The sequence below is a fragment of the Falco rusticolus genome, chromosome 1 (assembly GCF_015220075.1).
Source record: "Falco rusticolus isolate bFalRus1 chromosome 1, bFalRus1.pri, whole genome shotgun sequence".
Taxonomy (NCBI): Eukaryota; Metazoa; Chordata; class Aves; order Falconiformes; family Falconidae; genus Falco; species Falco rusticolus.
This window is the reverse complement of record NC_051187.1, coordinates 7,687,522-7,702,007: the sequence shown is the minus strand read 5'-3', so window position 1 is coordinate 7,702,007 and position 14,486 is coordinate 7,687,522. Positions and strand designations below refer to the sequence as shown.

The window sequence follows — 14,486 nt, the reverse complement described above, 5'->3', positions numbered from 1 at the left end:
TTTAATCTAAGTTGTAATAACGAAAGAAAAGTCCTGTGGAAACTAGTAAATGTTTTGTTTTGTTTTGTTTTTTTTAATGCCACCTTTGAATGTTTCTAGCAAGTATTTATGTAGTGGCCTCAAAACATTTCTGAACCTCAGTCCTACAGTGGTGCTAACCGATGAAAATGTTTTGACAAGATTAGCTGAAGTGAGAGCACTGAACATCACATCGGAATTGGTTGGTTTAGCATGGTGTTTGACAAGTAAAGGATGATTGCATTAGAGCTGGAGAAGTGTTTTTCTCCAGTTTCAAAGGTTTTACGAAGGGTTAAAAGAAACCCAACCCAACCAACCAACAGCTCTGATTTATGTAACAGGGAAAAGAGGAAAATTACTTTCTTCCTCCTCTTTTATTCTCTGTTTTTTCAAGCTGAGCAGGGTGTGGTTGGACCAGTGTGTGGAAGGCAGATTTCCGAGGAGGAGAGTGACTGTGATACAGAGGCACGTTAGTCATCTGGCGAGTGGTGGGTAGGGCAGAGCACTACAACTGTTTAGAGGATGGTTTGATGATTCTTAACGCAGAGCTTTTCATCACTTTCTTGGCAGTATTCAGGGTGTTAATCCCAATGGTCTGGCCAGATTCCAGCGTGACCAATTCCATTCTGTTGACGCAACTTTTCCTGGCGTTTTTGAGCGTATCAGCATTGCTCACTTATCCTGAACTATTGTGAGAGGCTGTTTTTTTAAAGAGCAGCTGTTTCACTGGTGGCTGAGCTATCCAGAGTGATTCCTTGCGAGCCCGGGCCAAATAACTTTGTGTCTGCTGTGGTTTGAGATCTTTGAGTGCAAGTGGCTGTTTCACTGCAGGTGACTTTGAGAGCTACGTAAAAATTAAATTCCCTGAGCAGCATTCAGGCAGGAGGCTGATACATGAGCCTCGAAGAGGGAGTGTTAGCTGCGTGTACTCTCAACATGTGCAGTTTTGCTGAGAGGAGAAAATGCAAAAAAGTTTCTCAGAGTCCCTCAATCCTGTTGGCATTTTCCAGGCTCTTCTGAGATTCCCCCCCTCAGATCTTCTTAACAATATTTTTGCCTTTGTTTGTTGTTCATCTATTGTTAATCAGAAAGACTTCATAACCAGTAATGAACTTAGCCTTGTGACATCCTCCTGAGGGAGAGAAATACCTCATTTTGAAACAGACACAAACAGGTCAGGATTGTTACTGTCTTTGTAGAGAGGAATGCTGCCCTGGTTAGCAGGGACAGGACTAGCCACAGCAGAAAATTTATTGTGCTGGCCTGGGCTTCCATAGACAATCAGGACTCATCCATCCTGTGTAAACATCACAAGACTCTTACTCTCCACTGTATGTCAAAGTGCTGCCATTAAATTGCACAAAATAGGGAGAAACTGGTGAGGAACTCAGCAGCGGGTACTGCTACCACTGGAAGAGAGGGTGTGTTGCCTTGGTTGTCACAGGGGTAAAAAATAAAGAACAGAAAACACTGTGCTCTGCAAAGATGGTGTCCCTGGAGTGTGCTGTGGAGCTCGAGGTGACGCAGGCAGGTGGCTTGGCTGCTCTGCAGAGAGGGCAGCAATGGAGAGGATAGAGCAGCTTCTCTCTGGGATAGATTTTGCCTCCACTCTGCATTAAATGAGCTCGCCTCTACCCAACAGTGGCAAAGTCAGGGTTTTAAGTTGTGCCAGTCTGGCCCAGGCTTTGGAAGAGAGACTGGCTGGAGGGCTTTGGCCCAGAGCCTGGTTGATTGTGCTGTCAGGTGGAAATGTTACAGGCTCGTAAAGGCATCTGGGCTTCTAGGGAGGGAAGGAGAAAGGAGTGACAAGCTCAGCTATACAGTACTAGGAGTTGCACCTAACGGGCACGTCATCGTTCACCCCGGTCGGTGCCATCCGTCTCGTGGATTTCCCACGTGCACCTTGGGAACTGGGAGTTGCAGCTGGGAAAGGACTGTCACGGGAATATTGTTTTCTCTTTGGGAATGAGACTGGTTTAGTGCAAAGCACTAGGAGAACAGGTCTTATCTGTGATGCTGCTCTGGAAGAACGCACACCGTTTGAAGCTGATTTCCTAGAACTGAAGGAACGGGAGATGGGAGAGATCTGTAGGTGCCTTGTTCTCCCATATGTCGGGACAGATTTGCTCTCGGAAACCGTGCGTGTCACTTCAGTTTCAAGTGACTGAACATGGTGAGCAACTCACTGAGGCTGCACCGGATTTTGCCCGTTGGGATGGCTGAGATTTCACTCTGATGTAATCCTATCAGCGGGGATTTGTGTTGCTCAAAATTCACCTCACAAGCTGCTCAGCAACTGTGTTTTCTTCTAGTGCCTTTTAAAATCAGAAGGTCCAGAAGCACCGTAGCAAGGCAAAGCGCTCGAGGTGAGGTGCGCCGGGGTTGTCAAGGGATCCACCATCGCTCGTAGCTGGCCTCGGACCAGAAAGCATTCACACACAAGTCCTGCGGTGAGCACGCTGTTGCCTCCAGCGCCGGCTGGCTCCCCGGGTTCCCAGGACAATCCTGTTCTCAGGGTGCTCATCCAGAGCTGCGCAGCCGCCTTTTTGACAAGAAATGAATGTTTTACAGTCAGACTTGGAATGCATTGTATTGAATTTGGGTTTAAGTTTCTCCTGTGATGTAGAAATGTAATTCTCTGGGGCGTTTTGCTGTGCTGCCTGAGTGGATATTTGCGGCTGCTGTCGTCTGAAAGCATCTGAGCACAACGCGCACAACGCGGGCCTACCTTTGAGAAAAGGTACATTAAATATTTTATTATGTTCATGCCTCGCTGCAGGTTGTTTATTCCTTTCTTCCTGGTCCATACACTCCACGGGACCCCCCAGACTGCCATGTCCTTCCCCAGGGAGGGTGATCAGGGCCCAGAGTGTGGGGTGGCAGGAGCCAGTGGGTTTATCCCTTCCAGTCGCTGGCTTCTGGGTGCTCCTCGTGAATTTTACGCAGCTCTCGAAGTCACCTGCAGCGAAACAGCCACCTGCACTCCAAGATCTCAAACCGCAGCAGCAGGCAGAAGTGCCCCAGCCCTTCTGCCATGCAGAGTGATGCTCTGGGCATCGCTGCTGAGAACCGCACAGAGGGGGATCGGCCGGGGGGGTTGTGTCTGCTGCGTTTTGGGATCTTGGAGCTGAGATCTTCAGCTATTTCGCTGCAGGTGACTGGGCGGTCCCGGCGCTGTGCCCGGAGGGGCTGGTGGAGCCAGCTGGTGCTGAGCCACACAGCCGTGCTGGAGGCGTTCGGGCAAGTGTCTCTGCAGGCCACAGCTCTGCAGAAAATGTCCCCAACCTGCGCGTTCCGCCTTCCTGCTGCTCTGCCCCGGCAGCCGGGCGGCCCTGTGCTGCGCAGGCTTCGCCCCCCGGGGGTCTTCCCTGTGGGATGGCCGCGAGCTTGGAGGAAGATCGGGAAGCGGCTGCGCCCCGCCGGGCCCCTGCTGCAGCGAGCTGTGCGCTGCGAGACCCCCCTTCCTCACCCGCTTTTTCTGCTGCGTTTTGTGGTGCCTGCCCGGCCGGGCGGGGGCCGACAGCGACCTGCATCGGGGGGAGCCCCGCGCGGGACCGCCCCGAGGGGTCAGTGCTGGGGCCGGGGGCGCCGCCGGGGGCCGGCGCTCGCAGGCGGGGGCGCTGCCGCTGCTCGCCCGGCCCGGCCCGGCTCGGCTCGGCCCTCCCCCGGCCCGGCCCTCCCCTCCCCCGGCTCGGCCGAGGAAATGACCTAAGAGGAAACCGGGGCCGCGCCGGGAGCGAGCGGGGCCGGGGCGGCGATGTCCCGGCGGGTAGAGCAGCCAGCGGGGGCGGCCGGCAGGTCGGTGGGGCTGGCGGCGGCGCCCCCTGCCCGGCCCTGCCCGGCGGCGCTGGGGGGGGCGGGGGCGGGTTCCCCGGGATCCGCCGCTCCCTCCGTCCTGGGGGGCCCTTCGGCTTGTGCCGCCCGCGGGGCTGGGGCGGTGGGGGGGTCCCGGGGGGCTCGGAGCTGGGGGTGCCGGGCGGCCCGGGGTGCCCCCGGCCGGGGGGGCAGAGGAGACCGGGCTGCTCCCGTCCCCCTCCCCGTGCTGGCCGGCCCGTCGCGCCCGGTGTGAGCCCCGCAGCGTGGCCCCGGCCGGGCCCCGGCAGACCGGGAACATTCCAGCCCAGCCGCACCAGCGCCCAGCACGGCTGGTCTGGTGGGGAGCGCTGGCAGAGGGGCAGCCAGTACCCATAGGCGTTGCAGTGCCCAGTGACACCTATGGCCACCAGCCCTTCGGGCGAGGTGGCCCGGGCAGCGGCGGGATCCCTGGTGCAGATGAGGCCAGGCTGGGCCCACACTGGCCCACCGTGGCTTGCTCTGGGCAGGGTGGCTTGCCACAGCAGTCCGAAGTGGGGGGAAGGATGCTGCGGCGAGGTGCTGGGCGGTGGTGGCAGGAACGCTGCCAGACGGGCTCGGGCACTTTCTGCCTCGCTGGGTGTGGTGCTGAGCTCCCACCTGGTTCCCTGGGCGCTGTGATGCTGCTGGCACACCGGGCTGCTCCGCCGGCAGCGCAGGATGGCGTGAGCGCGGATGCAGAGAGGCGATGCAGGAGGCGAGGTGGGGTAGGAATCGTTGGCCAACAGGCATGGCACGGAGGGCGCCTGCTGAACCCACCTGGGAAACCTCTGTGCAGGTCTGGGGCAGGTAACCCTGCGCGGGTGGGAGCTTCAGCTGCGAGGGCAGCGGGTTGTGCCCCCCGACAGAGGGGGGGCCCTGAGCCTAGTAGAGGTGGGCGAGGAGGCAGAACCTGGACCCACCAGTGAGATCCACACTCTGCTCTGGGCCCCTACGTGGGCAAGTGGTGTGTCCGAGGGGTCGGGCCGCCTGTGGGACATGTCCTACTCTAAAGGGCCACGGGCTCTTCGGCTTTAATCTGGGCAGGGACCTCTTTGCAGAGAGGGTGAGTAATGGCCGAGGAATTTCGATGAGCTGGCAAAACTCATTTGGCCGGCTGCCTTCCCCTGTTGGTGCTGTGGGTCTGGCCAGCCCAGCATTTTGCATCCAGCAGATCATCTCGTGTGCGTGTCAAAAACCCTTCCTTCCTCTGTGCCGTGCGTGCGTACCCTCTTGCTGTCTTCACTGTATCACGAAGCAGAAGAAAACGAAACGAATCTAGAGATTATTTAGGAGCACCGTTGGTACTGCACAGGGCTGTGCTTGGTTGCGGGGGGATGAGTTGGGAGCTGTCGGGGATTTGGCTGTAGAGCTCGCTGTGTCCCGCTGGGAGCGGAGGGAGCCTGGCTCCAGCGCAGGAGAGGTGCTCTGCTCACCCTGCCAAATGTGCATTGGATGCTTAGGTGCCGGCTTTGATTCTTCCCAGGTTTTTGGGTGAAGCCAGCTGAACTGGTGTTTCAAAGGCACAAGGGAGCAGCTGCATGGGGTGCTCCCGCATCTGCTTCCCTGTGATACAGCCACGGGGAAGCCTTCTGAGGTGAGACAGGTGTATTTTGGGGCTGCCTTGGTGAGCTGTCCACTTTGAACCTGCAGATCGATAGGCTGCAACGCGTTTTTCATGTCAGAAAAACCTCAAGGCTCTGAAGATGAAGTCCTGTCATAGCCTAGTAGGAACTTGAAAAAATGTGGGAGTGAGGCTTTGCTCAGATCTAGGGCCAGAGCTGGGTGCGGGGCTAACAGAGGCGTTTCCTTGGGGTGCGGGGCTGTCAGGATAACAGCCTGTGCTCCAGCACCAGGTGGGATTTGCCAGACGGCTGGGTGAAGCTCTGCCTCTCTGTCCAACTAAGCTCTGTGTGCTCTTTCCCCAGGGACTGTCACTAGCCCATCCGTCGCCCAGATCCTTGCCCTTGGAGGAAGCCAGTCATGGGGGAAACAGGCAAAGAAGAGTATAAAATACAGTCGTTCGACACAGAGACTCAGAAGCTGCTGAAAACAGCCCTCAAAGGTCAGCAGGCTTTTTCCTAGCTCCTCTGCCGTGCACAGCTGAGTGCCTGCACCACTTTAAGGAACACCAACTGCTAAGTGGAAAAAGCTCTTTCATAAACGCTGTTCATCCCTGACTGGGTCCTGCTGGTGAATCTTCTCTGGGAAGGTCTTCGCTCCCTGCGCCTTCTTGCCCCCTCTCACCTCCTCCCCAAAGTTTAATGGTGCAGCTGTTCAAACCTGGCTCCTGGTGCTCATCGTTGGGGTTTTCTCTGATTTTGGGGTACCCTCCTCTCCTGCTCTGACCCAGCATCTCTGCCCAGGCCTGGCCTCTCGCTGCTCCCCAGTGCCTGGCTCCTGTGCCCTGCCCCTTCCCGCTGCCAGGTCCTCTCAGCCCCCAGCTCCTGCTCAGTCCCACTTCTATCCAAAGGCAGTTTGCACAGCTGGCTCCCGCTAACCCAGCTTGGAAGCAGCGCTGAGATTTCAGATTCAGATCAGCTTCTTGCTTCCCATATCATCTGCTTTCCTCCATCAGTTTCCCATCATGGTGCCTGTCTCCAGCCTGGGAGGACCATGCACTGCTGGAGATGCTATCTCCAAAGCAGCCGGTGTGCAAGAGGGGCTGTGACTCTTGATGTGGGAGTGAGCATGAGGTTTTGCACCACATAACATGGTTGTACCAGGCCCCGCGCTGATCTTGGTTGCTTTCCAGGTACCCCAAAGCAAGCAGGGCACAAAGGGCGCTGGGTCCTGACAGCGTTTCTCCTCTCTGCAGACCCCAGCAACGTGGACCTGGAGAAAGTGGCCAATATTATAGTGGACCAGTCCCTGAAAGATTGTGTGTTCAGCAAGGAGGCAGGGCGCATCTGCTACACCATCATTCAGGTGAGAGCTCCTTGTGCCCAAACAGCAAAACACTTGAGCTGTGTGGGTTGTCCCGAGGCTGGGCCAGGAGGGGCTTCCCCCCCACCCTGCACTCTGACCCCTCAGCCAGCTGCCCTCTTCTGCGGTGGCAGCATCCAGGCACGCAGCCAGCGAGTGCAGGTGGTCACCTGCAGCTTTCCTGCCTCTCTGGGCAATCACAGGAGGGTATCTGCATGGTCCTGCATCACGGAAGCAGCAGCATCCCCCTGCTCCTCTCACACCATCTCATCCCTCCATCCTGCTTTTGTTGGGCTCGTAGGCAGAGAGCAAACAAGTCGGCCAGAGCATCTTCCGGAGGAGCCTGCTGAACCGGCTGCAGCAGGAGTTCAAGGACAGGGAGGAGCTGCGCACCCGCTCACTCCAGGCGTGGATCTGCTACGTCACGTTCATCTGCAACATCTTCGACTACCTGAGGGTAAGGAGCTGGAGCAGGAGCACCTGGCTGCTGCTGCCTAGGGGTGCCAGCAGGGCCTGGGCACCCAAAGATGCCAGGGCAGGGGTGTTGGAGGGGTATGGTGTGGAGCCCCGGGGCTGTGGCTTGGCAGTGGGCGCCAGAGCTGGTCCTCAGCATGAGGATGCTGTGGGGCTGGCGCTACCTGAAGGCAAGCGAACCAGCTTGGAGAGGCAGAGCCATCTCTGGGAACAATCACAAAATCTGAGCTGCCTTATTTTGTACCTCGTGTTTGAAATCCCCTGATTTGCCTCCTCCCAAATGCCCCAGACTGAACCAGTTTAGTTGCTGTGAGGTCCTCAGGGGGCACCCGTGGGTACTGACATCATTTCTAGCCCAGGTACTGACAGTTTTTCTGCAGGCCGTCACTACAGCGCGTATACTTGGGTGCCTGCTTCAAGTAGATGTAAAAGTGATGCAAGTAGAGCTGCAGGCAGGAGAAATGCTGTTGCAACAAGTGTATTTCCCATGACTACCTGCTTACATTTAAAAATAGATGGGTTTTAGATCATTTGTTCAGTTGCTCTGGCTCCTGGAGGCTTGAACGTCTGGTCTCCTACGTAAATCCCACCAATACGGCATTTGGCAGCACAGCTAATTTCTGCATCCTCGTCCTTTGAAAAGCAGCAAGGGAACAACTATTTGAAATAGCTGCAGGCTCCTCCCTCCCTGGCCCCAGGCTGCTGATGGCTCTGCCTCCTCGCAGGTGAACAACATGCCCATGATGGCTCTGGTGAACCCCGTCTACGACTGCCTGTTCCGGCTGGCACAGCCCGACAGCCTGCGGAAGGAGGAGGAGGTGAGTGCAGGGAAAAGGGCATGGCTGTGCCCGCTGTCCTGCCAAGGACTGGCCAAAAGGACAGCCCGGGGAGGGTGCAGAGTGGGGACAGCTGCCTCCCCAGGACCCCCGGGCAGGAGGGTTTGCAGCCTCGAGGGAGGCAGGATGGAGGTGCTGGGGGTGACTCCCTGGGCCAGGCTGCACATCCTCCCTCGGGGTAGCTTTCCTCCCAGTGATCGGGAGAATCAGCCCAGCTGTCCCTGGAAGCAGGGACCGTCTGGCAGATGACTGCTCTCCCCCCACCCAGCTGCTTTTCCAGCAGCCCTGGTTGCCAGACATCTGGAAAAGCAGCTGTCACACGGATCTGCCGAGCCACCGCAGCTGTGATGCAGTGACCATAGGTGTGCAGAGCAGCTGTGTGTCCCCGCGGTGGCTCCCGGGACCTGCTGTGCCATGCTTTGTGTAGCTGCTGCTCACCTGCCTGGGCCTGGGGCACTGGTGCTGTGCCAGATCCCAGGAGGCTGGAGAAGGCTCTGCCAGAGCCCAGGAGGCTGGAGAAGGCTCTGCTGGAGCTGGAGCTACACACGCCTGCATGGGCATGGCTGAGTAGCCCCTCGGGCAAGGGGGTCCTGTACCTGTAGGGGCCCTTGCATGGGCCCTTCAAGGATTTTTCCCATCTTAGCACAACCCTTCCACCCCTGCAGCCCATCAGCTTTCCCCTCTTCTCCACAGACCTAGTTAGTGCCCGTTTCCTGCGAAGCCCCAGACTTGCTAAGAGCTTTAGTGCATGTTCCAACCACTTCCCTCTGTTGTCAGAGGCACCTCCTTGCTCTGGCCTCGGCTTCAGCCTTCCCATCATCTCTTGGACATCTCACAGGAAATTAACGTTGTTCTGCATGTTGTGGGTGAATTTTTCTGGCAATTTTATCTGAGAGACAGGGAGTTCTGGATGTGCTTTTCCAGTGGTTTTGGCAGACGAGACATTCAGCTTCTTCTGCCTCCTGGATCACAGCGACTTGGGGGAAGCAGGACTGTTGCCTTTTGGAACTCCAGAACAGAGGGAACTAGATGAGTTGGTCCATAAGTCACTGATGGGGACCTCCACAGAGATGTGCCAGAGCTCTCCGTTCCTTTATACTCAGCCATCTTCTCTTCCTTCTGAAGGTGGACTGCTTGGTCCTCCAGCTCCATCGCATCGGTGAGCAGCTGGAGAAGATGAACTCCCAGCGGATGGATGAGCTCTTCTCCCTCCTCCGAGACGGCTTCCTTCTGCAGGAGGGGCTCAGCTCCCTGTCCCAGCTCCTGCTGCTGGAGATCATCGAGTTTCGGGCCGCCGACTGGAAGATGACAGACGCTGCCCAGAAATACTATTACAGCGAAGTGACGGATTAACCTCTCTGCAGCAGAGGGGGAGAGACGGCCCCAGCACTTTCACCAGCAAGCTTCATACCAAGTTTGAATTTCTTTTCACGTTCATGTTTTTCAAGCACTTCCTGTAAATAGGATTTATATTGTCTAGAGCCTCTGGGCACTTAACAGTCAGGCTGCAGCCCTGCTAGCCTGACTTGGGAGGTTTGGAGAGGTGGGAAGGGCAGGTGCATTTAACCCACAAGTTCTCCCACTGATTTTGTTTAATATTGCGCTGCTGCCAGCAAAGGGCAAGGTATGCTTCTCACTCGAACCAGCATTTTTTATGCATGTTAAAAAAAGCATAGTTTAGGCTGAGAACATTTTGGTTTGCCTGAGAGCCAGCAGGGGAATCTTTCACAGCTCAGGTGGTACCTGCTTCTCTGGGACAAGTCCCAGAAAACACGGTGGCCTCACAAACAGCTCGACCAAGGGCTGTTTTTCCCAGAGTCCTTCCAGCACACCGGCTGCACCTGCACACACACAGCCTCCCCCACGGGACACTAGCCACAAATACCTGTCACAGGGCAGCCTGCAGCAGGACAGTTCCCTGAGCAGATGTAGCTAGGAACAGCTTTTGTAAGTTTTATACAATAACTGTCATGTTTTTTCAGAATTTAGCAGGTTTCAACTACAGTATGTTTCTTATAAGAACGGGAGAGGAAGAAAGGAAACAAAATAGTCTATCGAAGAACTTTTTTCTAATAAAAGCTTTCCACGGACACATGCCCTGCTTTTTGTCTGTGCAGCTGCTATGAACAATATTTAACAGGTCACTCCTGACTGAAACCTTAAGGCTGCAATAGTAATTTTCTCCTCCGGTGTAGGGTGTCAGCGTGGCTTTACACAAGCGGGGTAGCTGGAGAGAGCAGTGTGAGGCTCGAGCAATGACTTGGAATTGAGAAACCTTCCCCATAAAACTGGTTTTATTTTTTTCCGTTAACATTCCCATCAAATCTGTGCCAATAGTGTTGCCGATGACCAGAACCAAAAATCAAAAAGGGCCTTTTATTGCCTTTTGTACCAATACTGCTAAGGCAGGTTATGGTGTGAAAAAAATTCCATCTCTGCTCTTAGCTGTGCAGCCAAAATCATTGCTGATTACAGGAGCAGAGACTTGCAAGTCCCCAGGAAATAGGTAAGTGGAGGATTATTTTGTACAGTGTTGCTGTAAGAGAAACATCTAAGGCTTGTCTTCACAGGGAAATGGTTATGAAATAACTAGAGCATCTGTACAGGGGTTGGTAACTCTTTCATATCCTCCCCTTCCCCCATCCACACAAGCACAAAGGAAATGAACCCTGTGGGCATCGGATGAGCTTTCCCTGGCTTAGTCCAGAAGCTGTCCACCTTTCCCGCTTCTCCCAGGCAGGCAGCCCTGGGGCTCCGCTCTCCAGGCCATGGGGCTGGTGGCACTGTGTCCCATGCCAGTCCCTACCACCAGCGGAAGTGGGCGTAAGCCCGGTTGGCCTCTGCCATCTTGTGCAGCACATGCTTCTTCTTGATGATGGGCCCTTCGTTGTTGAAGGCCTGGAGCAGTTCCTGGGAGAGCTTCTCAGGCATCAGCGTCCTCCGGTTCTTGTTCTCCCTGCACTCAGTGATTAACCACTTCATGGCCAGGAAGCGCTTCCGATTGTCCTTCAGAGGGACTGGGACCTGGGAAAGGTTTAAGCTGTAAGTTACCACACTGTGAGAGGGCAGCAACCTGCTCTTCTCCAGCAGTCACACAGGTCCAGCTGGACACGTACAGTTTTACATTGTGCTGCAACTCCAGTAAGACCAGCTCCTGACAGCTGTTTTGTGCCAATTCACCTCCTCTGTCCACAGAAACTGGCCATTGCTACCAAACAGAAATGCTCATCAGCCTTGGGTACTGCCAGCAGACACCGGCCTTTGTACGGACTTCTGGCCTGTTTGGGAACTGGATCCAGGCTGGTTTGTGCTAGCAGAGAAGGGAGATGCTCACCACTCCCTGCACTGAATGACAGAGAAATGCCTCCACATACCACTTCTCCATCAGGTCTGGAGTGTTGCAGAGCCCATACTTCAGAACAGGTTCTGCTCATGTTTTAAATATCACGCTGTGTCTAGTTGACCTTTTCTGCTACACTGAACTGCCCCAGGGCTTTGGGGCCTCTACGCAAGTAACATGACACGGCAGAGAGCACAGGACTGGTAGTCCAAGGGAAGCAAATTCTTTTGCTGCCTGTCACTGATCTCTGTCTCCTTGGACAACATTTGCTGCGTACTCCTTACCTAATTAAAGAAGCAGAGACTTCTGCTGCTGGGGAATGCTCACAGGCTGGGGTCCTGATCTTGGAGTTCCTAGGTGATGTTTTAATGCAAAGTGGCTCACTTTCTTGAGCTGAAGGGGTGGAAACCAGTTCATCTGCTTCCCTAGCTAATTCTCTCCCGACCAGATATGCTCCCAGCACACCCACCCACCCCTTTCACCTGGTAGGTTTTGCCTCCTTTTGTGATGCTGCTGAGCCCAATGATGGGCTGGCAGTTTTTCAGAGCCTGGTGGAAGATGACATAAGGGTTGCATTCAATTGTTTCCTTCTCATCTTCTGGAGCTTTGTGGTACTTCTCCAGCTGCTTCCTCTTAATGGCCTCCAGGGTCTTGGGACAAAGACAAGGAGACATGTAGAGCAGATGGATTATCCCACTCCATGAAGTTACATCACTTTTACAAGCACCGCATTTTCACTTGAGCAGCTGGTTTTGTAGCCCTACAGGCCAGCTGGGAATTCTCTAACTCAAGTTTTACTTTGCCTTCTTCCAGCACTTCAGTCTTTTTATCAGACATTGCATTTGGGGTGAGGAGGCAGAGTATAACAAACCTGGGCCAGAAGCCAGGGAAGGGCAGGGACAACGTGGAGACAGGAACACAGGTCTGTGTACACTAAGCATCCTCCCCTGCAAAACCTGGACTGAAGAGCCCAGAGCCTGTGTGTTCTGTCACAAGGAATCGGCAGTTACTTGGGGAACATTTGGGCAACGTGTGTCCCCATTTCAAGGGTGGAACACACCAATGGGACCACCGGCTATTACCAGTTACTGTAGGTCAGAGCAGGGGTCAAAGCTGTGTCATGCAGGTGACACATCTGATAACATTGGCAAGTTATACAGGCATGAAAGAGAGCTGGAAGGAAGATCTTTTGAGAAAATTATGCTTTTAAGGGTATTCTCTCAGTTTATGCAGTATATAAGGTCCAAGAAATACCGAAGAGCAGAAAGAGAGTGTTCCCCATTAAGCTACCAGCCCCTGGTCTGTGAGCTGAATGAGCCTAGGGCTTGTACAAAACGTACATCTTATCAGATAAATAATGGTGAGAACAATACGTGTGCAGAGGGAAACACACTGGGACCACAGAGGCGACCTGAGTTCTGGTAATTCCTAATTCCAGTGGGCCTGACGTCCCAGCCTTCCATTTTGTATTGTTTTAACATAATAGTGAGAAGAAACATGAGTTCTCACCTGAGCCATGAGGCTTCTGGCCAGCACTTTATTTCCATCCTTCATCATCATATTGGTGAATTTACTGTAAACACAAAGCCAAATGCGATCTGATTTAAATTCTGATTTTATCACCCACTGAAATAAGTCCTCCCCCCCCCCCGCCCCCCGGCTTTGTATTGTTCCCATGGTTAACTCTGGGTGCTGCTAGATCTGCTGTAATTATCTCTAATCACTGTCAGTCAACGGACTGGCTTTGTGGGAAAATATTAACTTGGCATAAAGGGATTGTGCTGTAACAGAAGGCAATGTGCAGCACAGCAAGCAAAGGCTGAGGAGGACGGTGTAGTTCCCAAGCATTTTGGTTCTACGGGACCGAGCTCTAACAGCAGAGGAGACGCTGCTTTCTCTGACCTGATCATCGGGTCACTGAACACAGAGCTGGAGACATTGGGAGGAGCAGCTTTTATGGGTTTAACAGCTTTCTCCTCCAGTTTTTCCTTTTCCTCTTCAGACAGCTCCTCCTGAGGTTTCCGATAAAATTCCTTGTTCACTTCTGGCTCTAAGTAACTGGGGTTGTAGCGACTCCATCTCACCTGTGTCAACCTGCAAAGAGGAAGAGAAGGGGGGCTGCACGCTGATGTATGTGGTACGTTGTAGCAGGGATGTGGACAGATGCAGACGCATCTCAGAAGGTCACATCAGACTTGAGAGGCATCTCCACCTTCCTCTCCATCATTGCCTCTCCACTGCGGCAGAGCCAGGGGCACAAATTAACACCAAGGCCTGCAGTTTTGCCACAAAGCTCTCGTGCAGTCCCCAGGCCCACGAGCTGGATGGAATGGGAGTCGCAGCCCACAGCTCCAGGCCAGCAGTGCTGAGCGCACCATCCTGCCAGCCCCTGCCTGCACCCAGGGCCGCAGGGCTGTCACCCGCGGGTCCTGGCAGGGGGGTGGCTTGGACAAGCGCTGTTCTGTGTGGGGCCAGTACCTTCAACCAGAACGCTACTCGTTTCTTTGCAGCAAAAGGTGGTGGCTTGAAGAGAAGCAAGGGGATAGCGAGATCCCTGCGCCCCTCCGACGCGGCGGGTCAGCAGATACCCCCGTGAGGGGCGCCACGGGCCGGGACCCCCGAGCCCCGCGGACGGGACGGGCCCACCCGAACCCCGCGAACGGGTCGGGCCCCGAAGGGCCCCCGGCCGCCCCAAGCCCCGAGGACAACCCCCTTGAGCGCCCCCCGGGCCTCGCGGACGGCCCCCGGCCCCGGCTACACAGACTCCCACGCGAGACCCCGGCAGTGTCACGCTCAGGCCTAGGAAGCACGTCAACCGTGTACGGCCCCGCCCGGCCCGGGGAGCGCCGCTTCGCTTGTCCGTGTGTCCGCGGGGGAAGCACACACCGCTCACGCCCCCCGCGGCCCGCTCACCGGGGCAGCCAGGCCCGCAACCGCCGGCCCAGCCCTGCCGCGCTGGGCGCCGCCATCTTCCCTCGGCGCGTGGGGCGGGCAGGGCCCGGAAGGGGCGGGGCCAATAGGGGGCGGGAGCCATAGGGGCGGGGCGGCCCGGAGGGGGCGGT

At 55.5% G+C, this 14,486-nt stretch overlaps 2 protein-coding genes across 3 annotated transcripts; one reads left to right on the top strand and one right to left on the bottom strand.

Annotated features, from left to right (window-relative positions):
• Window positions 1-2,664: 2,664 nt before the first annotated feature.
• On the top strand, window positions 2,665-10,176 carry MIF4GD (MIF4G domain containing). Of its 2 annotated transcripts, none has more exons than XM_037408022.1 (6): window positions 2,665-2,758; window positions 5,778-5,914; window positions 6,668-6,777; window positions 7,076-7,231; window positions 7,974-8,066; window positions 9,210-10,176. In XM_037408022.1, exons 2-6 carry the CDS (start codon window positions 5,833-5,835, stop codon window positions 9,435-9,437), a joined length of 669 nt encoding a protein of 222 aa, XP_037263919.1. In that variant the 5' UTR covers window positions 2,665-2,758; window positions 5,778-5,832; the 3' UTR covers window positions 9,438-10,176. The 2 variants fall into 2 exon arrangements, with proteins under 2 accessions (XP_037263919.1, XP_037263914.1); XM_037408017.1 differs by lacking the exon at window positions 2,665-2,758 and adding an exon at window positions 3,719-3,816.
• Window positions 10,177-10,363: 187 nt separating this feature from the next.
• Window positions 10,364-14,456, bottom strand: MRPS7 (mitochondrial ribosomal protein S7). The gene is made up of 5 exons (XM_037408004.1): window positions 14,338-14,456; window positions 13,327-13,518; window positions 12,934-12,997; window positions 11,907-12,074; window positions 10,364-11,108 (listed from the first exon to the last, which is right to left on the bottom strand). Exons 1-5 carry the CDS (start codon window positions 14,391-14,393, stop codon window positions 10,887-10,889), a joined length of 702 nt encoding a protein of 233 aa, XP_037263901.1. The 5' UTR covers window positions 14,394-14,456; the 3' UTR covers window positions 10,364-10,886.
• Between the last annotated feature and the right edge of the window lie 30 nt (window positions 14,457-14,486).